Consider the following 25,975-nt stretch of genomic DNA (forward strand, 5'->3'; position numbering starts at 1 on the left):
AATTGGTACTTAATGGAAGATTCTTGAATCAATGCATTAGTGTTTGTTAGTCTGTACTATGTATTATTACCTTAGCCCAATGTTAAAAAAAAAAAATAGAACAATGCCCCATGGAGAGGACAGTTTACTCTTAAGATAGACTATTTTAAGCAAACCTTAGACCCTGATAATAGATATAAAATCCACATTCCCTTGTATACAGCAGAAATTCAATTAATATTTAGTTTTCATTCACTATTTGAGTGAGAAAAGTAAGTCTCTGACCCTCAAATAGTTGTCAGAAAGCCCAAGTACTTTATGCCACGGGTGGGGCTGGATCAGAATGCTTCCAGCACAGACCTCGAGTAACTGTAGCTGATCAGAAATGCCAGGAGACGAAGAAGATGGGCAGGTGCTAGGGGCAGACAGAGCAGCAACTGAAGGGGCAGGTAATGGGACCTTCGACTTTATCTCTGAGCAGACACTTCTCAAGCAGCCCCACACAGGCCAGCACTGAGCATGTACAGTTGGTGACTGATGATTGCACCTGATTCAGCTAGAAATACTTGTTGGGTTTAGTATAATCTGCTAAGAAGAGCAGAACAACATCTAATATATTTTAGAGAGTTTCTCCATCCTTCCAACTTTCCTTCCCTCTATCTTCTAAATGGTTAAAATAACATGCTAGCCACTACTGTCTTAAGCTTTATCTAGAAAACTTGTGCTGGACTCTCTCCTTTCCCCAGTATTGTCAGAAAACTGTACTTTATTATATTCTTCATAGACATTCATATTTGGTACTTAGAAGTCACAATTTAACACTGTAGTCTAATATATGCTAATTATTGTCTTAAAATTCTGTTTAGTATTTCTGTTCGAAATGATGTGTTATTACTTAGAGTTTGGTATGAAGCCAGCTTTACAGGAGTGTTGAGTTTACCAGATTCTGGCTTTGTTGTTGTTGTTGCTATTGTTCTCTTTTGTGTGCCATGTAGGTTATAATGGCAGACCAAATGTAGAAGGGAAAATGCTTCCTGGTAGTAATGGAAATCCAAGTGGACAAAGAATTATCAATGGCCCTCAAGGAACAAAGTGGGTAGGGTAAACTTCTTTACACATATGAGTTGTTTTCATGCTGTTGGGAAGAGAAAAGTGGTGGGCACTGTGTAGCAATAAACGAAATAGTCTTTTGTATTCTTCTCCAGTTTTAACCACTCATACATCAATATATTCTTATATTGCTTCTTCCTGTGCTCAGAAGGATCTTTTATTCTTCTGAGTGACTAGTTCGTGTTTTTCTCATAACTAATAAGATAAGTGGGCCTTTACTTCCTGTTTGCTTTGACAGGTTAGGAAGATCACACACATATTTTTTCCAACCCCACAGCAATTACATAGATTCTGATGCTTAGCTCCTCAAATGGACTTCTTTTTCTCCACCTCTGTTAGCTTCATTTTATTTTTATTTTTTATTATTTGATTAACTAATATACACATTTTTCTCCGAATTATCTCAGATCCTTTATAAAAGAAAGCAGGGTAAAAACAACTGAGCAAACCAAAAAACACTGGATCAAATAGGCAATTTTTATTAGATCACCTTTTGAATTTTCCAATGATTGTCGTTTGAAATAAAAAATAATTAGTAGTATTTTATATGTGTTTAAGATAAATGAGTTTAACTTCTTGGGGTTAAATGTTTAGGAATTTTTGGTAATTTAGAGGATAATGGGCAGAACACTGTACAATGTTCAAGAATTTGAAAGACTTTTTTTCAGAGAATCACAAAATTATTCATATTTTGACTGGGAATTCCCAGTCACAAATTCCCCTTTATAGCAGTAAGGTTTAGGAAAACATTGAGAGACTTCATAAAATTTTTAGTCACAGGTTACAAGATACATTTTATCATTTCTTAAAGGAACAGGAATTTATAAAGGAAGAAGGTATATTAAAGTCAAATGTTATTGAAAAAATTTCACATTGAAACAGTGTGGAGTGGAGTTCAAAAGAAGGGTTTATATAAGTATATTTTATTTTTAATTACTGAGACAGCATCCAAGAAAGTGGCCCTCTGGGAGGGGTTCCTCCAGTGACCTACTGTGCAGTCACAGTTCTCAGACTTTATGGAGCATCAGAATCTCTGGGGGCGTGTCAAATAAGGTTTGGAGTAGGGCTAGGTAATTAGCATATGTGACCAGTGAGGCTGCGCTGGTTCAGGCCATAGTTAGAGAACCACCAGTGTAGAGTATGAGTTTGTTCCTTAACAGGGATAATAATAGCTCTTCCCCCCAAAGTTTTTATAATTTTTTAGAATATGAAATTTTTGCCTACATTCTCTATTAGGCAATTTAATTACAAATTAAATTGTTTTTGTTATAGCAACTTCAGTGTTTGACATTACAGCCAGATGGAAACATTTCATGCTTTTTAAAAAATTTTTAATTTTTTTAAATTAAAAACAAAGATTTTATTAACATATAATGTATTTTTTGCCCCAGGGGTACAAGTCTGTGAATCGCCAGGTTTACACTCTTCACAGCACTCACCATAGCACATATCCTCCCCAATGTCCATAACCCAACCACCCTCTCCATACTCCCTTACCCACCCCCAACGGCAACCCTCAGTTTGTTTTGTGAGATTAAGAGTCGCTTATGGTTTGTCTCCCTCCCGATCCCATATGAAACATTTCATGTTTTTAACACACTGGTAGTACATGTTCATGGTGAGAAGTTAAAACAATTCAGAAATATATGCAAAAGATAATTTCTAAGCTAATCAACATCCCAAACCACTCCCCAGAGATAACCACTGCTAACAGTTTAGGATATATTTATCCAGATTATTTTTCTCTGCAATTTTAAGCTTATATACACAAATGAATATATTTTTATTTCTGCAAAATAGTCAGTCCTGTAATCTGAGTCCATAGCAGTTAATGTCAATATATGTAGAATTTCCAATTCCTTTTCATTGCCCACTAGCTTTCCACTATGTGGGTGGGACATATTTTATTTAATCCCTTCCCTCCACTGATGAATACTTAAATTGTTTGCTTCTTTTCAGCATTACACACAGCATACTAAATGGTAGCAGTATTATGAACATTTTTGCATATTTGAGAAATTGAAAACAATTTGTATATTCTGTGGTTAAGCCATTATAATATGAAATGGGACTGTTTTGCACTTTATTCTTATTATGCCTTGTGAATGATGCAGACAAAAATAATATTTTCTACTCACATTATGGTTTCCTCCTGCGGAAGCTTCTTGGATATGTTCGTGCAGGTGGATTCATGCTCAGTATATTCTTTAATCTATGTCATGGTTTTAGGTCGTGGATCTGGATCGTGGGTTGGTGTTGAACGCAGAAGGAAGGTACCTCCAGGATTCACAAGGAAATCCTCTTCGAATTAAACTAGGAGGAGATGGTCGCACCATTGTGGGTGAGAATTGTTGTAGGCAACAAAAAGTGTTCTGAACCAGCTGTGGGATAACAAATCCCTGCCCATTTTTAATGGGACCCTTGGTCCAGTTACTTTTACCATGTGGAAAGGAGTGTCCCAAAGGGGCAGAACTTAGCTTTTCCCCTGATACAACTGTAGTTCTATTCTTGCCTCCAGAAAAGGTGGCACTTGACTTCCTTCTTGAGATAGGGCAGCCCAGAGCAGCAGGTGTCAGCAAACGACAGTACAAAGACCAAACCCTGGCTGCTTCCTGTTTTTTACTGCCTGCAAGCTCAAAATAGTTTCTTCGCTTTTAAATGATTGCAAAAACAAAACAAACAAAAACAAAAACAAAAAACACACCAAAGAATAGCAATATTTGTGACATGTGACAATTATTTGAAATTCACAGTTTAGTGTCCATATTCAAAGTTGTATTGGAACATAGACACACTCCTTTGTGTACTCTTTGTGCTTTTTTGCCCTGCAATGGCAGAGTTGAGAAGCTGCAACATGAAGCTTAAAATATCTGGCTCTCTGGCCCTTTACAGAATAAGTTTGCCACTCCAGGTACAAAGTAACACTCTTCTTCCTAGGTATAGGAATCAAGAGGAGGAAAGAGTTACTTCCCCGACTAGAGACTGAGTTATTTCAGGGTAATGGGGCATATCAATGAAGCATTTAGAGGTATAAGGTATATATAAGGTAATTCAGAGTAAGGGACAATCTAAGATGGCTAGAAATTACTGGATAGCAGCCGATATTGCTACCTCTGCTGAGTATCCTTTTAATGTTTCCTTTGCTTTTTACTGATTTGAATATAAGAATCCATAAGCTTTGAGAAGACACTTTGCATTTGGTTTTTACTTCCTCTGGATGATCTCATCTTGTTGCACAGCCTTTGTCTGATTTTGTTTCAGATCTGGGAGGAACACCCGTGGTGAGCCCTGATGGCCTGCCCCTCTTTGGGCAGGGGCGGCATGGCAAACCCGTGGCCAGTGCCCAGGATAAGCCCATTCTGAGTCTAGGAGGGAAGCCTTTGGTGGGCTTGGAGGTTGTCAAAACAACCACTCGTGCCCCCACCACAACCACACGACCCACCACGACAACCCCGAGGCCCACGACCACAGCCACCCGCCGCACGACCACGACCACGACCATGACCACCACTACACGTCCAACGACCACCACCACAAGCCCAACGACCACCATTCGAACCACTATGCAGATGACCACCACCACTACTACCACCCCTGAACCCACCACCCCTGTTCCCACCTGTCCCCCTGGGACCTTAGAACGGCATGATGAAAATGGCAACCTCATAACAGGCTCCAGCGGGGTGCCAGAGTGCTACCCTGAAGAAGGTAATGGCCTTCCTTGTAATGGTGGCCCACGTAACTAGCATGCTTCATTTTCAAGTCAGGTCACAAAGGGTGTAGGGAGAGGTAAGTAGGATGCACAGTGGAATGGCAACAAGAGGCATTTCCAGTCCCACATGGTTTGTTCAGCGGTATATGTCACAACCAGGGTTGTCAGATTTAGTAAATGAAAGTACAGCATGGGACATACTTAATGTGAAAAATTATTTGCTGTTCATTTAAAATTCAAATCTAAATGGGCATCCTGTGTTTTATCTGGCAACCCTTATCACAAACCAAATAAAAAAATTTAGCTAAAACATGGAACATTATGAGTATGGATGAGCGTTTCCCCAAGTGTGTATTACTGGATATTAGTAGATTTGTATGCATTATATTAAAAAAAAAGTTCTGTGATTAGCTATGTGATTTAAACAAGGCTAATGATTCTTACTGTTGGACCATTCAGATCCTTGAATAGTCTCTTTGTGAATTTCCTAGAAAAGTATAGTGTCCTGAATGCTTTCTCAATCTGCTCTTCCTTTGCAAAATGCTAATCCTTGAGTGACTGAGTTCTGGTGGCAGCAAGGGTAGGACTGCTTTCCACTGGGTAGAACTGTGCTGTTTCCTCTGCTTCGAGAAATGCAGTTAGGACTATCCTCTGCCCCTACCGTGTCTTCCTGCTGAGAATGGCCAGTTTCTCCTGAGGAATGGAAGGGAGGACACTTCGGTCAGGTCCCAGTGGACCTGCAGAGTCATCATCTTTTTCTGCTTAGTCCCTGTTCAAGCTGCTTTGGAAGAGGTCATCCTACACTGGTGTCTGGCCCAGAGGAGAAAAATTCATCTTCTTTCCCTTAGGTGGAAAAGAATCACCACATAGGCTATGAAACTTACGTCTTTTTAAGCTGATGCAGAGTGAAGATAATTCATTTCAGGAATCATTTTGCACACCCAGAATTCTTTACACAGCCTTCTTCACCGTGATCAGCTTGAACTTGGATGCTGTATTCAAAATGGGAATTCTTTTTGAAGTTGGCCTTCCTTCAGAAAATCTCCAAGTAAACAGGAACATCGGACCCATCTAAAAATTCACACCAAAGAATAAGGAACCATGCTGAGAGGAGGGTCACTGGGGAGAAGATTCACACACTATCATTTTCCCCAGGGAGCATGATTTGGAATTTACCTTTGGATTTCTGGTATGAAAACATTATGTACTTCCCTTGACCTTTCTATTCTGCATACACTGATATGTGTGTGTGTGTGTGTGTGTGTGTGTGTGTGTGTGTAATTGGAACAGATATTTACTTAATAATTGTTTGAAAACGGGAGATTGACTATTTTGGCTTTGGATTGAATTACTACTATTATTATGAATATTTTGCGTTTTCCTTTGTCTAAGAGGGCTTATACCATATTCTTTTCATTTACTTTGGATTTTGGGACCTTTATGTGGCATGAAAGTCAATGTTTTTTTTTGGTATTTTTGTTTCTTCTTCTTTTTTTGGCAAATCATGATGTATGTGTATTTTTTCACTTCTTTTATGTCATCCATCCACTTCCCTAGCCCAGGCCAAATTCGTAGCCAAGTGTTAATTATAATTTGCCTCTAGGCAGCATTTTCAAAATAAGTACAAATCAATACAAAGTCTTGGGAAAAAAGTAAATTTGTGGAGAGAAACTTAGGATCTTTATATAATGTTATGATGTACTATTATTATTATTTTAAAAACATTCCTGTATGGCTGACCTTCCTTTTTTATTTATGCTGCTTCACTAACAACTTTATTTTATTCCTTGTATTCATTCTAATTGTAGTTATTTTTATTTAAAAAATTTTAAATTATAGCTTTCTCGAGATTCAATTCACATACCATAAAGTTCATCCTTCTAAAGTGTATAGTTTAGTGGCTTTTAGTATAGTCACAGGATTGTGCAACCATCACCACTATCAAATTCTAGAACAACTTCATCACCCCCCAGAGAAACTCCATACCTATTAGTCATTACTCCTCATGCCCCCCTCCTGCTAACCCCTGGGAAACCACGAATCCACTTTCGTCTCTATGAGTTTGTCTCTTCTGGACTTTTCATATAAATGAAATCCTACAAGATGTGGGCTTTGTGTCTGGCATCTTCAGCTCAGCATGAATTGTATTCAAGTTTCATCCACATTATAGAGTAGATCTGTACTTTATTCCTTTTCCTGCTGATCAATATTCCATTGTGTGGATAAACCACATTTTATCCATTTATTGGCTGATGGACATTTGGGTTGTTTTCACCTTTGGCTATTATTATGAGTAATGCTGCTATGAACAGTGTGTACAATTTTTTTAACACCCGTTTTCAGTTCCCTAGGGTATACACTTGGTAAGAGAGATGCTGTGTCCAGTGGTATCTCTGTGTTTAACTTTGGGAGGAACTGCTGACGTGTTTTCCTCAATGGCTGCACCATTTTGCATTCCCACCATCAGCACATGAAGCTTCCAATTTCTCTATATCCTCACCAACACCTTGCTTTTCTGTCTTTCTGATTCTTGCTATCCTAGTGGGTGTGAAGTGATGTCTCAGTGGTTCTGATTTCCAGTTCCCTAATAACTAATGCTATGGAGATGGTGATTTTTTTGTACCTTCCAATGATAGGTTCTGAAAGGGAAAGTGGACAGGATTATCTTTGGTGCCTTAGGTCAGCCCTGATGTAGAATTGAAGTAAATTTATTTGAATAATGTTTCATCTTTATCATTGTGGTGGTGGTGTCATTATGAGAAAGTTCATGTGGTAAACTAGAAAAGATAGAGTAACTCTTGTTTTTGTTATTCTGGCTTAATTCACAATTTTATAAAATAAAATTCACAAATGATGATTAATCATCTAGCGCAGGTGGATTGGGTTCTCTGGGACATACAGAAGAACCACAGATGACTGCCTGTGCCCCTGAAGGGCTTGCGATTGAACTGAAGTTACAGTGGACAGAAACAACTCACTCTCTTGTCAGAAAACTAAGTTGTTCATTTTTATCTTTTTTTAAGATTTTATTTATTTATTTTAGAGAGAGTGTGTGTGTGTGCACAAGGGGGCGGCGGGAGGGGCAGAGGAAAAGGGAGAAACAGACTCCCTGAGGAGCAGGGAGCTGGACATGGGGCTCAATCTCAGGACCCTGAGCCAAGGGCCTCATCGACTGAGGCAACCAGGCATCCCCCAAATTGTTCCTCTTTAAAATAACATGAGACAGGGTAATGATTGTTTCGTAATAACCCAGAGAGCTCTCCAGGTCTGAAACCTCAGTGTCTCCTTGGACTTCTTTCATTTCATTGCCAGACCTCATTGCGCACTCACTCATTCTCCAGGCTTCCTTTTTTTTTTCCTTAAGTTTTAATTTTAATCACCAGGTGCTCAACATGAGAAGTTAACTCTTTAATACCCATCACCCATTTCCTACTCAACCCCCACCCCCACTCCCCTCTGGTAACCATCTGTTCTCTGGAGTTAAGAACCTGTTTTTTGCTTTCAGTCTCTCTCTCTCTCTCTCTCTCTGTCTTTCTGCTTTGCTTGTTTTGTTTCTTAAATTCCATGTATGCGTGAAATCATACAGTATTTGTCTTTCTCTGACCTGTTTTGATTACCATCATTCTCTCTAGCTCCATCCACGCTATTGCAAATGGCAATATTTCATTCTTTTTTACAGCTGAATAATATTCCATTATGTATATCTACCACTTCTTTATCCATTTATGTTTCAGTGGACACTTGGGCTGCTTCCATATCTTGGCTATTGTACATAATGCTGCTATAAACACAGGGGTGACTGTATCCCTTTGAATTAGTGTGGGGTGTTTTTTTCGTAGTTTTCCATAGCTAGATAAGTTTATTTTATTTTATTTTATTTTATTTATTTTTATTATGTTCAGTTAGCCACCATATAGTACAGCACGAGTTTTTGATGAGGTGTTCAGTGGTTCATTAGTTGCATAAAACACTCAGTGCTTCTGTTTTTGTATTCTTTGGGTAGATATCCAGTAGTGTAATTGCAAGATCTTAGGGTAGTTCTATTTTTAACTTTTGAGGACCCTCTACACTCTTCCACAGTGGCTGAAGCATTTTGCATTCCCACCAACAGTGTAGCATTTTGCTTTCCCACCAACATCCTCCCTTATCTTGCGTTTCTTGTGTATTTTATGTTAGCCATTCTGACAGGTGTGAGGTAATATCTCGTTATAGTTTGGATTTGCATTTCCTGATGGTAAGTGATGATGAGCATCTTTCATGAGTCTGTTGGCCATCTGGAATGTCTTCTTTGGAGAAATATCTTTCACGTCTTCTGTCCATTTTTAATTGGATTATTTGTTTTTTTTTGGTGTTGAGTTATAGAAGTTCTTTTTTTCCCCTAAGGATTTTATTTATTTATTTGACACAGAGAGAGATCACAAGTAGGCAGAGAGGCAGGCAGAGATAGAGAGGAAGGGAAGCAGGCTTCCCGCTGAGCAGAGAGCCCGAAGCAGGGCTCGATCCCAGGACCCTGGGATCAAGACTCGAGCCGAAGGCGGTTTTTAACCCACTGAGCCACCCAGGCACCCCTAGAAGTTCTTTATATATCTTAGATACTAACCCTTTATCAGATATGTCACTTGCAAATATCTTCTCCCATGCAGTACGTTGCCTTTTAATTTTGTTGATTGCTTCCATTGCTGAGCAGAAGGTTTTTATTTTGATGTAGTCACAATAGTTTATTTTTGCTTTTGTTTCCCTTGCCTCAGGAGACTTTTCTAGAAAGAAGTTGCTATGGCCAATGTCAGAGAAATTACTGCCTGTGTTCTTTTCCAGGATATTTATGCTTTCAGGTCTCAGATTTAGGTCTTTAATCCATTCAAAGTTTATTTTTTGTGTATGGGGTAAGAAAATTGTCCAGTTCCATTATTTTGCATGTTGCTGTCCAGTTTTCCCAACACCATTTGTCAAAGATTAATCAACCATATAATTGTGGGTGTATTTTTGGATTTTGTATTCTGTTGTATTGAACTATGTGTCTGTTTTTGTGTCAGTACCATACTGTTTTGATTACCACCGCTCTGAAGTGTGATTTTCCAGCTTTGCTTTTCTTTTTCAAGATTGCTTTGGCTTTTCATGGTATTTTGTGATTCCATAAAAATTTTGGGGTTATTTTTTCTAGTTTTATGAAAAATGCTCTCAGTATTTTGATAGGGATTGCATTAAATGTGTAGATTGCTTTGAGTACTATAGACATTTTAACAATATTTGTTCTTCCAGTCCATGATCATAGAAGGTCTTTCCATTTGTTCATGTCATCTTCAGTTTATTTCATTACCATTTTATAGTTTTCAGAGTACAGGTTTTTCACCCTTTTGGTTAGATTTATTCCTTGGTGACTTATATTTTTGTTGCACTTATAAATAGAATTGATTCCTTAATTTCTCTTCCTGCTGCTTCATTACCGATACATAGAAATGCAGCACTTTCTATATGTTGATTTTACATCCTGTGACTTTACTAAATTTGTTTATCAGTTCTAGAGGTTTTTTGGTGAAGTCTTTTATTTCCTGGTTGACCCATTCATTGTTTAGTGGGATGTTATTTAACCTCTATATATTTGTGGTCTTTCTGATTTTATTTTATTTTTTTTTTTCTTTTGGTGGTTGACTTCGAGTTTCATAATGTTATGGTTAGAAAAAAATGCATGGTATGATTTCAATCTTTTTGAACCTGTTGAGGTTTGCTTTGTGGCCCAATATGTGATCTCTTTTGGAGAATGTTCCATGTGCACTTGAAAATAATGTGTATTCTGCTGGTTTAGGATGGGATGTTCTGAATGTATCTGTTAAATCCATCTGGTCCAGTGTGTCATTCCAAGTCATTGTTTTCTTGTTGACTTTCTGTTTAGTGCTATGTTTGGATTTCAATGTCATCCATTGATATAAGTGCAGTATTAAAGTCTTTTACTATTACTGTATTATTATTGAGTAGTTCTTTTATGTTTGTTATAACGGTTTTATGTATTTAGGTGCTCCCATATTGGGTGCATAAATATTTACAATTGTTGTATTTTCTTGTTTGATTTTCCCTTTTCTTATTGTATAGTGCCCTTCTTTGTCTTTTGTCATAGTCTTTGTTTTAAAGTCTATTTTGTCCAATTTAAGTTTTGCTTCTCCAGCTTTCTTTTGATATCCATTTGCATAATAAATATTTCTCCATCCCCTCACTTTCAGTCTGGAGGTGTCCGGGTCTAAAACGAGTCTCTTGCAGGCAGCATATAGATGGGTCTTCTTTTTATCCATTCTGTCCACTCTCTGTCTTTTGATTGGAATGTTTGGTCCCTTTCCATTCAAAATAATCATTGATAGGTACATTTTTATTGCCATTTTACTACTCGTCTTGTGGTTGTTTCTGAAGATTCTCTCTGATCCTTTCTTGTCCTTCTCTCTCCTGTGGTTTACTTGTTTTCTTTAGTGATATGTTTGGATTACTTTCTCTTTATTCTTTGCACATATATTAGTGGTTTTTGATTTGTGGTTACTATTAGGTTTGTACATAACATATTCTGCATATAGCAGTGTATATTTAGTTGATGGTTATTTAAGTTTGAACCCATTCTTTTCTCCTCTCCCCCTCCATGTTCCAGATATATGGCATCATACTTTTACATACATTTATTTTGTGAGTTCCTTGGCTTATTTTGTTATAGAAATATTCATTTTTACTGGTATTATATATTTTTTTTAACTTTATTTTATTTTTTCAGTGTTCCAAGGGTCATGTCATTTTTTTTTTTCTATTTGAAGCAGTCCCTTTAATATTTCTCACAGGGCTGGTTTAGTGGTTATAAACTCGTTTAGTTTTTGTTTGTCTAGGAAACTCTTTATCTCTCCCTCTATTTTGAATAATAGCCTCTCTGGATAGAGTATTCTTGGGTGCAAGTTTTTCCCACTCAGCACTTTGAATATATCATGTCACTCTCTTCTGGCTTAGGAAGTTTCTGCTGAAAAATCTGCTGATAGCCTTATCAGGTTTCCTTTGTATGTAATTGTCTTCTTTTGGTGCTTTTAGTATTTTTTTCTTTATCACTAGATTTTGCCAATTTGGTTACAATATGTCTTTGTGTGGATCTGCTTTTGTTGGTTTTTGGCAGGGGGCTGGTCTCTGTGACTCTTCGATCTGGATTTCTGTTTCCTTCCCCAGATTAAGGACATTTTCAGCTATTATTTCTTCAAATAAATTCTCTGCCCCATTTTCTCTCTTTTCTTCTGGGACTTCTATAATACAAACGTTATTACATTTGATGGAGTCACTGAGTTCCTTAAATTTATTCTTGTTTTGCATAATTATTCTTTCCTTCTTTTGTTCAGCTTGATTACTTTCCATTACTCTGTCTTCTAGGTTTTTTAATTCATTCCATTGCCTCTTCCAAACTGCTGCTTCTTCCATCAAACATGTTTCTCATTTTATTTATCGAGTCCTTTATCTCTGCTATGTTATATCTTATCTCCATGTTAATGGTCTCACTGATTTCTTCCCTTCTTTTGTAAAGCTCGATGAGTATCCTTATGATCGCTACTTTTGTACTCTATCAGGCATGTTACTTATATCTGTTTTGCTTAGATCTCTGGTTGTGACCTCATTCTGTTCTTTCATTAGAGATAAATTTTTTCATCTTCTCATTTTGTTTAAGTCTCTCTGACTGTTTCTTTGTGTTAGGAAAGTCAATTATGTCTCCTGTTCTAATGGCTTTATGAAGAAGAGCTCCTGTATTATGCTGCAGTACAGGGTCCCCTGTTCACCAGGGCCTGATGATTCTGAGAGTATCTTCAATGTGGGTTGCATGTGTTATGCTGTTGTGTCCTGGCTATGTTATCCTTCAGGCCAGCCATCTGCAAAGTCTCTCTTTGCCTGTGGTGAGTTGTGTTTGGTTCCTGGCCTAAACATATGAGTTTTGACTAGGTGTGCTCTGATCTGCTTGTGAAATGAGACCTGTCACCATCACTACCAGAACTGAGACCTTGAAAAACTCCCAGGTCAGAAGATGTGGTACTGGCAGTGGTCTGGGCTGATCTTCCAGTAGAGGGGGTCTGCCATGCTGGGACTGAAGAAACTGTGACTTGGGGGATGGCGGTTCTTCCAGGGGTTGGGGCTTGGTGAAAGCAAGTTAGGTACCCAGTGTTGGCACTGTGCTGGTTCCTGCAAGTATCCCTGTGCTTATGCGGAGGGATGGGAGAGGGAAACGATGCCTGCCAGTTCCTTTGCTCCTGGAGTGGTCTGTTTGTGAATGCTGTCTCTCTGGGATGTGCTCTGAGATGAGTGAATAACCTCCTCATTGTGCGCTCCAGGTGAGCTTCGGATCACTATTTCCATGCTGCATGTCATGCTGTTTGCCCAGCCTTCTCTGTAAGGTCAGCCTTAATATCCTCTGGGCTCTCCCAGAGCCAAGCCCACTGACCCTTAAAACTCTAGGCTCGAAAGTCTCCTGGTTGTCAGAAGTCACAAAATTTGGCCTTTCTCACTTTCTAAGCCAATTGCTATGGGGATTCATTTTTCCCATGCACTTGCCTGTGTGCTAGTCCATCTCTTGCCTTTCTCTGTGACCATGGTTCCCTTCCCACCACAGGAGCCATGATCTGTTTCTCTTCCAAGCTGCATCTCTGCACTTCTGATCTTCTCCAATGTGGGCTCCTCTCTCCCTTTAGTTGCGGAACGTGTTCTGCCAATCTTCAGGTTGGTTTCTGGGGTATTCAGAATATTTGATAGTTATCTAGTTGTATTCATGGGACACATTCCCTAGGGTCCTCCTACTCCACTACCATCTGCCCCTCCCCTTCATCACACGTCCTAGATTTGCTTCATTCTCTTCATCTATAAGCTGGGCCTGTTGGCCCAATACTCTTTGTTATTCTTTACTGGGCTTCCTTCCACCAGCCCCCACTTGCCTGGGGATACCACACATAGTCCCAATTTCTTTCATCATTGGAATGAAACTTGCCAGGGCCAATGCTGGAGAGAGACAATGGAGCAAGCATCTTGGGTGGGAATTAGTTTCTAAAGATGGCTTATAATTTGAAAATCAGTCAAAATTACTCTGGAAAATCCTGTGCATTATCTATGAAATACAATGGAGTTTGTCATTTGTTGGTGAAACAACTCTTAGTGGCCTTGATATTTATTTTGTAAATGCTGTAATGATACTGAAAGCAGAGAGATGCTTTCAGTAAGAGGCTCTGATGTCAGCTGAGGGTCAGTCCCAAGGCTCTCCTTCACACATGAACTGCAGAACCATCTATATCCTGTCTCCTCTTACTCTGCTCTCAGGTTTGTGTTTTTCTCATGGCCCCTCTCTTTTGTTGTATTTAGTGAAGTCCATGATGTACACTCACAAGTGCTGGGCTCCATGTGTACATAGTCAGTATTAAGCAAGTGACACTTTGGCCATAGCACTTTGCAGGTCCATAGTCTCAAATGTTTGTTGTGGTAGTGCTTATGATCTAGCACCTGCATTAGCGATCAGCAAATGAATACCTGTCCTTCAAGACCCCTGCTCCACAATCCCACCTAGTCACCCATTTGTTATTATATCCCACTGGTGAAGTCCTAAAATTTTGTTTCTAGCCCTCCAATTTTATTTTATTTTATTTTATTTTTTAAAGATTTTATTTATTTATTTGACAGAGAGAGAGAGATCACAAGTAGACAGAGAGGCAGGCAGAGAGAGAGGGAGAAGCAGGCTCCCTGCTGAACAGAGAGCCCGATGCGGGGCTTGATCCCAGGACCCTGAGATCATGACCTGAGCCAAACGGCAGAGGCTTAACCCACTGCACCACCCAGGTGCCCCTAGCCCTCCAATTTTAAAATCATTTTTTCAGATCTCAAAGTCTTGGCTCCCCTGTTAAATCATGCACTCTTTTCCTTTAAAACACTGTTTAAAATAACATTCTAGGAATAACCTTGTGTCATTCAACAATTCCAGTAATTCAAGCAGTATTTACGTACTTCCTCATTTATTATGCAAGCCGTATGTGTATGTATATTCCTGGAAGCACATTATATGCTTGTTTTCAGTGTTTTGTTGCTTTTACTCTTCTCGCTTTCTTGCCACACACACACACGCACACACACACACACACACACACACTTTTTTTTTTGCTTGATCTGATTCCCCCATTAAATAACAAATTCTTTGCAGTAGAGACAGTGCCTTCTGCTCATCTCACATTCATCATGGTACCTTATTATTTGTCTTTGGGTATCTACGCAATGTCTTGATCTATAGGCACTTTCCGTTTTTCTAACTGACAAGTAAAAGCCAGTGGCCTTTGTTTTTCAGGTTCCATTTCTACAGTGGATCAGATGCTATCATGCATGTGTGGAAATGTGTGGAAATTGAACATCTTCAATAATTTGTAACATGATCTTGGGCCGTTTCAGAAAAACATCAGTCATTATGGAAAATGAGTCGACTCACTCACAGCTCACTCTGAAAACAGAAAATACAAGAAGAATAATTGAAAATTCACTTGAGCTGGACAAACTTTTTCTTTAAACTTCTACTCAGAATTTTTTTTATAGTTTTGTTAAATATTTCTGGAGCCAAGACCCTAATTCTTTGGTGATAGCTTGTACTCAATTTTTTTCATAACCATTTGGGTGAACTACTCAGAGAATGAACCATACTACTATGTTGGTGGCTGCCAGCTGTGGCTCTTTCATGTGAAGAGCTGGAAGCTTTTGACAATGATGCTGAGTTGACGTATAAAGTATCTAGTTTTACGTAGTTCCCAATGCTTCAAAATGGCAATCAGGTGGGACAAATTCTGAGGGCCAATTTAAAAAAAAAAAACACTTTCTTCCATCTGGAATTTACTTTTACTTGGAGCCAAGATGGTGCTATTTTAGGAAAATTATGCCTGACTTTATTTGAGCTTAAGTGAAAAAAAAAAGCACTAAATCACTCAGTAGAATGTTTACTTTTGCCAGAAGACTTAAAAGACACTCATTCAAGAAGTGATCCCAGTTTGTAGGTAAAAGGCACGATTTCTGTGGCCTGCTGCGTGCACTGCCGTGTTCCAGTACAAGAATTACACTCCACAGCGAGAATCCAGCAAAGAAATGCTATTCTTTTCCCTTTTCTTCTTTCCTTTTGGGTTGCAAAAGTTATACAATTTATTCATTTTTGAGCTGGCTAAAAATAAAAGAAAAAGAAATGAATGTGAACCAAGAATGAAGAAAAAGAAGACCATGTTCTTAAAAGTTAAATTGACAAGGGAAGGAAAATGGTACCCAAGGAAGCAATGGCAAAATAGCCCCAAACTGGGTGGTGTGAACTTGAAAACTGTCTGATTTGAACCACCCCAGAAGTGATTCCTCTTGGATCCAAGAATATTGACGTTAGACTAACCTAAGGAAAAATTATGCCTTTTTTTTAAATAAAGATTTTGTTTATTTATTTGATAGAGATCACAAGTAGGCAGAGGGGCAGGTAGAGAGAGAAGGGGAAGCAGGCTCCCCACCAAGCGGAGAGCCCGATGCAGGGCTCGATCCCAGGACCCTGAGATCATGACCTGAGTCAAAGGCAGAGGCTTTAACCCACTGAGCCACCCAGGTGCCCCCCAAAAATTATGTCTTAATAGCTGTTCTTGAAATGACAGTCCTGAGCACTGAAGGGTGGATAGTAATTTACAACCTCTGTCCTGCTGACATCCATTGGCCCCATCAGAACACACCGAGGGTCCCCACCTAAATGGCAAAGCAGGTGCTAGAGCATCTCACAGGCCCTGGGCTGCGGGCTTCCTACCAGAGAGGGTGAGGGGTTAGAAGGGAAGCAGTGAGGCATGGCAATTCACATTGGTGTGGTTTGCCAACATAGAATATGGGAGAGGCAGGAAATCAACCTACTTCCAGAACATGTGATTGTGGCAAGATTGAGGGGGTAAGGGAGATGAAGACCTAATAAACAAGGGAGATCGCAGGTGGAGGGATTTTTGTCCCCACCCTGAGCAGCAGTTTCCCACCCTTCTGCTTTCTGAGAATGTGTGTTCTCAGGCCTGTGACCTGCTGGCCTGGGGCCCTTCTCACGGCCTCCTGAGAGCTCCCTGGGCAAGCAGGTGAGTGAGCACTGTATGTGGTAGGGAGGTCAGAAGGTGCTTTGTGCCAGAAAGTGGGTGTGCTAGTGGGTGGCTTTCCTCTGATCGCCAGGGGGCATTCGGGGTGCCCGCCCCTGAATGTAAAGGAAAGGAAGTCTGGATTTCCTATCTGGGTTCTAATGCTCTCCCTTCTGAGAAAGCTGGGTGACTCTGGCCTGGCGACTGACCCCTGTAGAAGGATGGTGGGGACTGGACACTGTGCCGGGGGCGTGGTTCCCAGCCGCTGAGAGGAAACCTTTCTCCCTTTTTTCTTCACTAGATGAATTCTCAGGACTGGAGACTGACACCGCAATGCCCACAGAAGAGGCGTATGTTATCTATGACGAAGGTACCAACTGATTTTTACAGTTTGGATGTGGACAGTTTCTCTCACTTTAATTACAAAGTGGATGATCTCAATTTTCCAAGTGTCTCTCAGAACTCTTGGCTGCATGGTAATGCTCAGGGAAGGTGGTTGTACCCTAGCTTCCAAGTTAGCCCCCAGTGCTATTTGATCCAAAGGAAAATAGTGAGTTTCATATGTGAATGAAGCCTCCACACGAGCACCTTTGTCCCCGTTCTCTCCCTGCCCCCTGGAACTCTGGAGCTGCTTGTCTGGGCCTGTACTTCCACCACCCCTTGTGACCTGACTTGGTTTAACCCATGACTCCGCTTCCTCTGTTGGCTCCTCTCACTGTTCTCTTTTCTCTCCTTTTCTAATTGTGTTTAAAAATTGCAGTGCTATGGGGGCGCCTGGGTGGCTCATTCATTTGAGCATCTGACTCTTGATTTGGGCTCAGGTCATGATCTCAGTGTTGAACAATTAAGCTCTGCCTGGAACTCCACAGTGGGCATGGAGCCTGCTTGAGTTTCTCTCTCTTCCTCTGCCCCTCCCCCTCCACCCACCCCCTGCTCATGTGCATGCCTGTGCTCTCTCACTCTCTAAAAAAGAAAAAGGAAGGAAGGAGGGAGGGAAGGAAGAAAGAAATGAAGGAAGAAAAAGAAAGAAAGAAGGGAGGGAGGAAGGAAGGAAGGAAGGAAGAAAGAGAAAGAAAGAGAAAAAGAAAGAAAGAGAAATGCAGTGCTATGCAGGTGTTTTTTAATCACAAAATCTTTTCAAGCAGGTATAAGATTGTAAGACTGAGAATGTAATATGCTTTGGGTAGAATCTGGAGCCAGTGCAGTTAGTCTACGTATGACCCTGTGACCCTGTGATGGTTCTGTCTGTTTTATAAATTGTCTCTGCACTTTTCCTGTGGGCATTTTGTCTGCATGGCAGGGCTGGCCTTTGATACTCAAGATATCCTCACTTTTGTGCTTCCTTGTCTGCCATTATCTGTAACTCCAGGGGCCCCAAAACCCCGGTGTGAGAATAATGTCACCTTTGATGCAGTCATTGTAAAGCTTGATAAATGGTTTCATCCCACAGTTTAAGAAAAAACAAACTGAAGGTTGCTGGGGGGAGGGGGGTTTGGAGGGGGGGTGGGGTTATGGACATTGGGGAGGGTATGTGCTATGGTGAGTGCGGTGAAGTGTGTAAACCTGGAGATTCACAGACCTGTACCCCTGGGGGGAAAGAAAATATATGTTTATAAAAAATAAAATTAAAAAGAAAAAAAGAAAAAAGAAAAAACTGACTTAAAGAAAAAACAACAGATGTCAGGAGAAAAAGAAGAGTATCTTAGCACCTCTGAAAACATTAAGCTCCATTCTTACTTTCTTTTTATCTTTGAGCGGTTGAAAGGGAGCAGAGTTTTCTTTTTTAAATGTTAAAGGATTAGTTTTTTAATAGGATTCATTCCACCTGGTCCCCAGGAAAGAAGCCCATACCAGAAGGTAAATTTTTTTTTTAAAAATCAAGTTTATTTTCTGATGTGACTCTTTCATGGCTCTAAAAGAGAAAATTATTTAGATACAGAATGTCCGGGGGCCAGTAGCAAGAGCGTGCTAAACTGGATGAATTCTAAGGTTCTGTCCAGCTCTGAGTATAAAGCCTCATTTTTCTGCTCGTATGTGTTTCCTTTCCCTCTTCCCTTCTTTTATCTGTAGCTGCTTCTCTGAGGGGATTGAAGTAGGAGGGATACTTTTTCTTTCTTTTTATTTTTTTTATGCATCGAGCATTTTTTTTTATTTTTTATTTTTTTTGCGTAGCATTATTCATTATTTTTGCACCACACCCAGTGCTCCATGTAATCTGTGCCCTCTCCAATACCCACCACCTGGATCCCCCAACCTCCCACCCCCCGCCCCTTCAAAACCCTCAGATTGTTTTTCAGAGTCCATAGTCTCTCATGGTTCACCTCCCCTTCCGGAGGGATACTTTTTCACTGGGAACAAATTAGGTTCAGGCATAGCATTTATTTTGGGTGTGTGTGTGCATGTGTGCTTTAATCTCGAGTTGAATTTCGAGAAGGTATGCCCCTTTTCTGGAGGAGCCCAATTACAAAGCCTTTGTATCATTTCAGATTATGAATTTGAGACCTCAAGGCCACCAACCACCACCAGGCCCTCCACCATGGCTGTGGTGCCTGAGGTCATCTCACCAGAAGGCTCCATTAGCTCCTTTCCTGGAGAAGAGTTTGATTTGGCTGGAAAGAAACGATTTGTTGGTAAATAGAATTTCCTTTGTCAGAGAAACATGGGTTTTAACTTTTTTCTTTGAGGAAGAGCATAACCAATTTCTTGACTTGGCCAAGGCAGCACATTTGGAGCAGAAGCTTTCCCAGAGTGAAGTTTCCATTCAGGGTGACTCAGTGAGTCAGTCCTGCTGGAAGGCATATTAGCTTGCTTTCTACAGGAGTCATGGGAATGGGGTTGACAGGAGAACATCTGGTATCCAATCGAGTAGAGCTTCGAGAGTCTGCCTCGTGTAGACCAAGGTTAAGAACACTTGTAAACATCTTCAGGAGCAGAGAACATGACTGTTTGTGTTCTATCAACTTTTTCAAGGTGGGGCTTCCACTGGGACTCACCTATATGTGGTTAAGTTCTTCCTCAAAGATGAGAAGCTTACTGAATTGAGCTACTGGTACATCTTAAGGTACCACAGAGCCAAAGCTGGTTTTCTTCTGTTGTTTCCTGTAATTTTCATTAGCCTTGGGGACTAGGAATCTAGACGTTTACTTGACTCTTCTTTCTCGGTTATTAAACAACTTCAAGAAGAAATTCTATTTCACTACACTGTGCTTCACTCCCTTTGGGAGTCTTCTTTTCCCACGCCCTTAATGAACTTCACTAACGAGACACTTAGATTAGTACATTACAAAGCGGAGAAAAATATTACCAAGTGGAGACAGGCAACAGCTTAAACTAATATCACACTTTTCTGTTTCCAAAACAAATGTTCTGCCATAAGTAGAGAAAAGTGCTTGCCAGCCAAGATGTAGTCTTGAGTGTCTAAATCTCATGTGCTTGAAGAACAAAAATATTAATTTGAGGTAGCATTCCTGAGGCAAGCACTAGTGCTGGCCTCTGGCATTAAGCAGACTGACTGAATTTGCTGAATGTTCTGGTCCGTCCTCTCTGTGGCTCCAGGACAGAAATGAAAATGCTTTCAGCACTATTGTTTGCTGTTCCACAGAACTCTTCTCAAGACTGAAAGGCTTACTATTGTCTGGCTATTTTTTTTTTTATGTTTGTAAACTCTTCAAAGCATAGTATATTACTCCCCAGAACTACCTGATTAGATCTCTCAACAAGCTCTCAAGGTCTAATTTTATACAAATTACTGGATATTAGAGGGTCTAAAAATTGCTTTTAGTCTCGGTGGCCACCAAGAATGAGAACCTATACCAAAAGATGCAGTGGAACATTTAGAAAGTACTAGAAATTGTCACTTGAAAACACTTCAGAGTTTTGCATATATGAAGCACCAGCTCCAACTCCTTGACATTTCTGCTTCTTACAGAGCATTTATATTAAAGAAGTGTGGGCTGGAGGTAGAGTCTTGTTTGAGCCTAGCTTTGTGGGCCCTCTCAGCAGCAGTTGGCTCACCTGGAACATGGAGTATCTGTCCATGTCCTGCTTTATTCCCAGGGCCCTTGTATCCACTGAGATAATATGTATAGAAAACCCTGAACCTGTCCATAAATGTGAGTAGCTGTATTGTACTTAGCAGTAATATTGTAAAGGCTGTTCAGGCCTGGCCTTGTGCAAATATCCTGGATGATCTGGGTATCTCTGAAGCTCTAGAGAAGAACACCCATGACTGGAGGCTAGAAGCTGCACATCCTCATCAGGGTATTTTTTTTCCTGGTTCCAGCACAGTCTAGGAGGTGAACAGTGCCAAGAGAGCTCTAATTAAGTGTCAGCTGGGCCCGATTCATACCTTTCCAAACATCTGGGCATACAAATGGTGGAACACTGCAGACTTATATGACATTCAATTATAGTTTGGGGGTCCTTCAAAATTACTTTGAAGACCCGGTCGTTGATATTGATGGGGAGACCAATCTTCTGAAACTTCTGGATTGGAAGATGTAAATGTGTGGATCCACTGAGAGAGCTAAGGATGTGTTTATGAGTTTATCATCAGGGCTGAGGGGCTGATGGTGCTGGAGCCTCTGTCTAGCAGGGAAAGACTGGATGGTGGGTCTGCTCCATCCAGCAGACATTCTGTTTCTCCCTCTAGGGAAAGTTTTCAACAATACAGTTGGGTATCTCTCTTCTTTTCCAGCTCCTTATGTGACATACCTAAGTAAAGACCCATCAGCCCCATGTTCTCTGACCGATGCTCTGGATCACTTTCAAGTGGATAGCCTGGATGAAATCATTCCAAATGACATGAGGAAGAGTGACCTGCCTCCGCAGCATCCCCCCCGCAACATCACTGTGGTCGCCATGGAAGGCTGCCACTCATTTGTCATTGTGGACTGGGACAAAGCCACCCCGGGAGATGTAGTAACAGGTGTGTCCAAGGCAGATGCTCAGAGTTCTCATTGACTGTAGGTAGAAAATACAGACTATAAGGGATGAATGGGTGATGGATAAGTGGATGGATGGGTGGATGGGTGGATAGATGGGTGGACTGGATGGATGAAGGCAAATGCCTCCTTTCAAAAGGATGACATACAGGCCACAAGGGAAGCCTTGTGAAGTAGTATGAAGAATACAGGTGGAAGTCAAAAGTCCTGAATCTTAGCCCCACATTGGTTTGTATGACCTTGAACTAGCTGCTTCATCTCTCTGGACTTTGATTCCTTCCTCTGCAAAATCTGATTCCATCTCTAACATTCTGTAATCCCACAAATGGTCACAGAGTCCACATAGCCACTTGCAAGGTCAGACCCTGCAAGCACAGGCCCTGAAAGACTTCTTAATGTGCACTGTCCTGTGGAAGAGTCAACACTGGGACCACGATTCTGCCTCTGGACTTAATTCAGATGCGGCTTCTGTATTATCCTGTAGAGGGTGTGTTTCTGAACCATGTGCTCTTGTTAATACAAATCCCAAGGAGTACAAAGCTCCTTGGAGATTTCGGTCTCATCACATCATCATGTACCCTACACCTCATCCAAAAACAAACCTCGGTGCTCCCATCACAGGTACTCATGCCCCTAGTATAAATAATACGGAGGAGGTATTTCCAGGGACTTGGGCATTCACAGTTTAAAGCTGTGCCTGCTAAATTGATGACCATGGAACATTTCACGACAGCCCTGCCAGGTATAGGCAGAGCAACAGACCAAACACAGCACCAGCCATTGTTACCTACAGCATCACGGGAAGCACACATGGCTTGATGTCACTGTTAGCAGAGGAGGAAACCCTGTGGAGGGAGCAGCAGCTCTTCATGAGTTCTCACACAATATTTGTTGAAAAAAGAGAAGAATGAACTCCTCCAGGGAACAGTGTGGAAAGAGCTACGGAGCCCAGTGCACCTGTTTCTGATATGCCCGTTGGTTAGCTGTGTGCCCCTAATCCACTCTCTTTATGTCACCAAAATGACTCTGTGGAAAGTAATCAGCAGCCACAGGTTGTTAAATAAAGTAGCTTGCCTCATATATGCATTCGATGCTGTTAACATTTTCCTCCCCCTAAACTTGTGACCTGTTTCTTTCAATCTGAGTCACTCTCATAGGCTTATCTGTGAGACAGACATTTAATGCCCCAGAATTAAGTGTTGGAACTTCTCAGGGCATGGTCTCAACTCCTCTTTCCTTTTTGCTCCATCTCTTCTTCCTCCAGGATCTTACCCAGGAACATAGTTTTAATTCATCCTGGAGATGAGTCATTGGTTTATAGCTCAAGGCTAAGCCTATCTCTCTTCTGAGGTTCAAACACTAAAACCAAATGGGCACTTGATATCATCACTAGAATGTCTCTAAAACATCTCAGACACCATATCCAAAATCAAACTCATGATCCTTCTGATTCCCAAACCTACTCATCTGCGTTTCCTATTTCAGAGAATGACCCTATTCTTCACCCTTTTTCTGTAAGCATGGGATTGTCTTCAAATCTTCTTAATTTCCCCCACCATATTCAATTCATCACTGAATCCTATCAGTTTTACCTTCCACGTTTCTCATGAACCCATCAATTTCTCTCCATTAACTACCAAGTTAACCTTAGCTGTTGCCATCTGTCCCTTGGATATTACAGTAGCCAGCTGGCTAGACTACCCAATCCACACCCCATACCTGACCCATTTCACTGTGCACCAGAGGGAGGCATTGAAAGCAGTCTGATGAGGTATTAAGGAGGCACGTATTGCATGGAGCACTGGGTGTGGTGCATAAACAATGAATCTTGGAACACTGAAAAAACAAAACAACAAAAAAAGTGCAGTCTGGTTGTGCCACCCTGTAATGTCTTCCCCTTTATTTTAGAGTGAAAAGTAAAAACCTGCATGACTCCAGGGCACTGAATATTTCTGTTTTATACTTCTTCAGTTTCATATCATGCTTTAATGGCTCTGTAAGACTCAGTTTTCTCTTGTGTCAAAATGGGGATAGAGATGTCTACATACTAGGAACAGGAGAATTAACCAAAATTAAACTTGGTTGAATGTGTTTGGAATGTTTGACACATGGGAAATTCCTGATGAATGTTTTCTTCCTTTGTGCATAACATGGGAGACTGTAGAGGATGCACTGAGCCATGACTTCACTTGGCCTTCTGAGGTCTCCTTGAAGGCTGGGCAGATGTAAGGGCCCACTGGGGTCCATTCATAGCAGAGAAGGCAGAAGGCGCTGCCTGACTGCTGTCACTAGACATCAAGGTCAAGGGCAGGCACAGATATTCAACAACTAGCAATCAAAGGAGAGCCTTCACCAACTGGGTGAGGAGACCACTGCAAATCTGGACTCTTTCAGTCCCACATACACATGCTAGTGTAAACACACACATGCAAACACACACACACACACACATACACACACACACAGCATTTGCCATGAACAGTTTTGTCATTTTGTGTAAGGACAATTGTATATATCTCTGACAAGAAATTCTTAAATATTTCTGTGGAGGTCACTGCTTTTTCTTCCACTGCCTTTTTCTCTGTGCTGTCAAGGTCAGTTGAGGTGATTAGTTCTGAGGAAATGAAGGCGGCCAGGAAATGTGGGAGATAAAGAGAAGGAAGAGAAGTAGGGAACGAGCAGTTGTCAAGAAGTGTGTTTAATTTTATTATCTACATCTGAATTCATCAGAAGTTTCCATTATACCGATCCAGACGCAACATGGAGGTTTTTCCCATTCTTGAACTTTACCCTCAGACGGCAATGCCTCTGTGCCATGGCCTCCTCCCCATCCTCCTCCATCAGGCATGCCTCTTGGGTGATGTGGTTCCTTGATGCTCAGTGGATCCTTCTGTATCTTCATCTGCAGGTTACCTGGTTTACAGTGCATCCTATGAAGACTTCATTAGGAACAAGTGGTCCACTCAAGCTTCCTCAGTAACTCATTTGCCCATTGAGAACCTGAAGCCAAATACAAGGTATGATGTGTCAGTCATTAAAGAAAGAGAGAGAGAGAGAGAGAGAGAGAGACCTGTGTGCATGGTCACAGGTATCCTCAGGTTGGAAATGAAAAGGTTGATGAAAAGGTTTTACGATTTCTTTTGTAGTCTCTGTTTACTTCTCATAGAATATCAAGGAATACCCACCATATGTCATTATATTTCTCTTAGAAGAAATTACTGCATCTATTAGAGTTGTTAGTCTTTTGTGTTTATATTTTGTTACCAATTTTCCAGAGTCTAAACACCACCTCCTGTTGGGGAAACAAAGGTTGTTCTGTGTGCTGAAAGGGACTTGGATCCATGTGCAGGCACCCAGGTGGTGACATTAGAGAGCACAACCTTCATATGTAGCATTAATGAGGCAGCCATTGCTGAACATATTAGTTAACTGTACTCAGACCCTGTGATGTGGAAGTTCAGACCATTTAGAAAGACGAATGTTGCACATTAATAAGGTTACACACATGCCTTCCTAGACTGGGCAGTACCTGGCTGGCCAGAGGCCCCCCCTGGGAGCCAGAGTTTGTGGCACTCAGTGTGAAATCTACAAAACTTGTTCCCAGGGTTACAAACAGAGTGAGCATGCATTTCCTCTTTCACACTATCTGGTTTTGATATTAATGATCATCAGGAAAGGTTTCCTGGTTGGTTAAAATGGGCAAAGCACCAAGCACATGTGGATCAAGCATGGTGTGCATGTAAACCAGCTCTCTGGAGAAGAAAAAGTCCCTGGTTTATGGAGCTTACCATTTTCTCTAGTGTGAGCACTCCCACCGTGGCCAATTCCAGCCTTCAGTGGGCCTGCAGGATTCTTGAATATTTAATGATTGCTTCTCTCAAGCCCATGCAAATGAGTCCAGCACCCCATGGTCATATTAAACCCCATAATTATGGGGCAAAGAGCTCTAAATGATGTGTCTGTGGGTCTAAGGTCTCTCATATCTTGTATAGTTAGAGGAATATGGAGAAAGTTGAAAAAAAATACTCTCCTTAAACAGAAATGTGCCAAAGGGGATAGAAACTAATTAATAGCCATGGCTACTGAGACTCTGCTGAACTAGCAGAGAACTTTCCTCAGGGTATTGGGGGTGCCGTGGG

The 25,975-nt window shown here is 40.8% G+C and overlaps 1 protein-coding gene across 4 annotated transcripts in view; it reads left to right on the plus strand.

Annotated features, from left to right (window-relative positions):
• The window catches only part of FNDC1 (fibronectin type III domain containing 1), a 104,329-nt gene that overhangs the window by 64,885 nt on the left and 13,469 nt on the right, over positions 1-25,975 (plus strand). For all 4 annotated transcript variants that reach the window (XM_032836480.1, XM_032836482.1, XM_032836481.1 and 1 more), the window contains 7 exons: positions 975-1,075; positions 3,319-3,430; positions 4,351-4,797; positions 17,195-17,263; positions 19,380-19,523; positions 21,590-21,820; positions 24,745-24,853. In XM_032836480.1, coding sequence (XP_032692371.1) covers positions 975-1,075; positions 3,319-3,430; positions 4,351-4,797; positions 17,195-17,263; positions 19,380-19,523; positions 21,590-21,820; positions 24,745-24,853 — 1,213 coding nt within the window. The remainder of the gene's footprint in view (positions 1-974; positions 1,076-3,318; positions 3,431-4,350; positions 4,798-17,194; positions 17,264-19,379; positions 19,524-21,589; positions 21,821-24,744; positions 24,854-25,975) is intronic.

Source organism: Lontra canadensis, unplaced genomic scaffold (genome assembly GCF_010015895.1).
Source record: "Lontra canadensis isolate GAN:19392208 unplaced genomic scaffold, GSC_riverotter_1.0 scaffold92, whole genome shotgun sequence".
Taxonomy (NCBI): Eukaryota; Metazoa; Chordata; class Mammalia; order Carnivora; family Mustelidae; genus Lontra; species Lontra canadensis.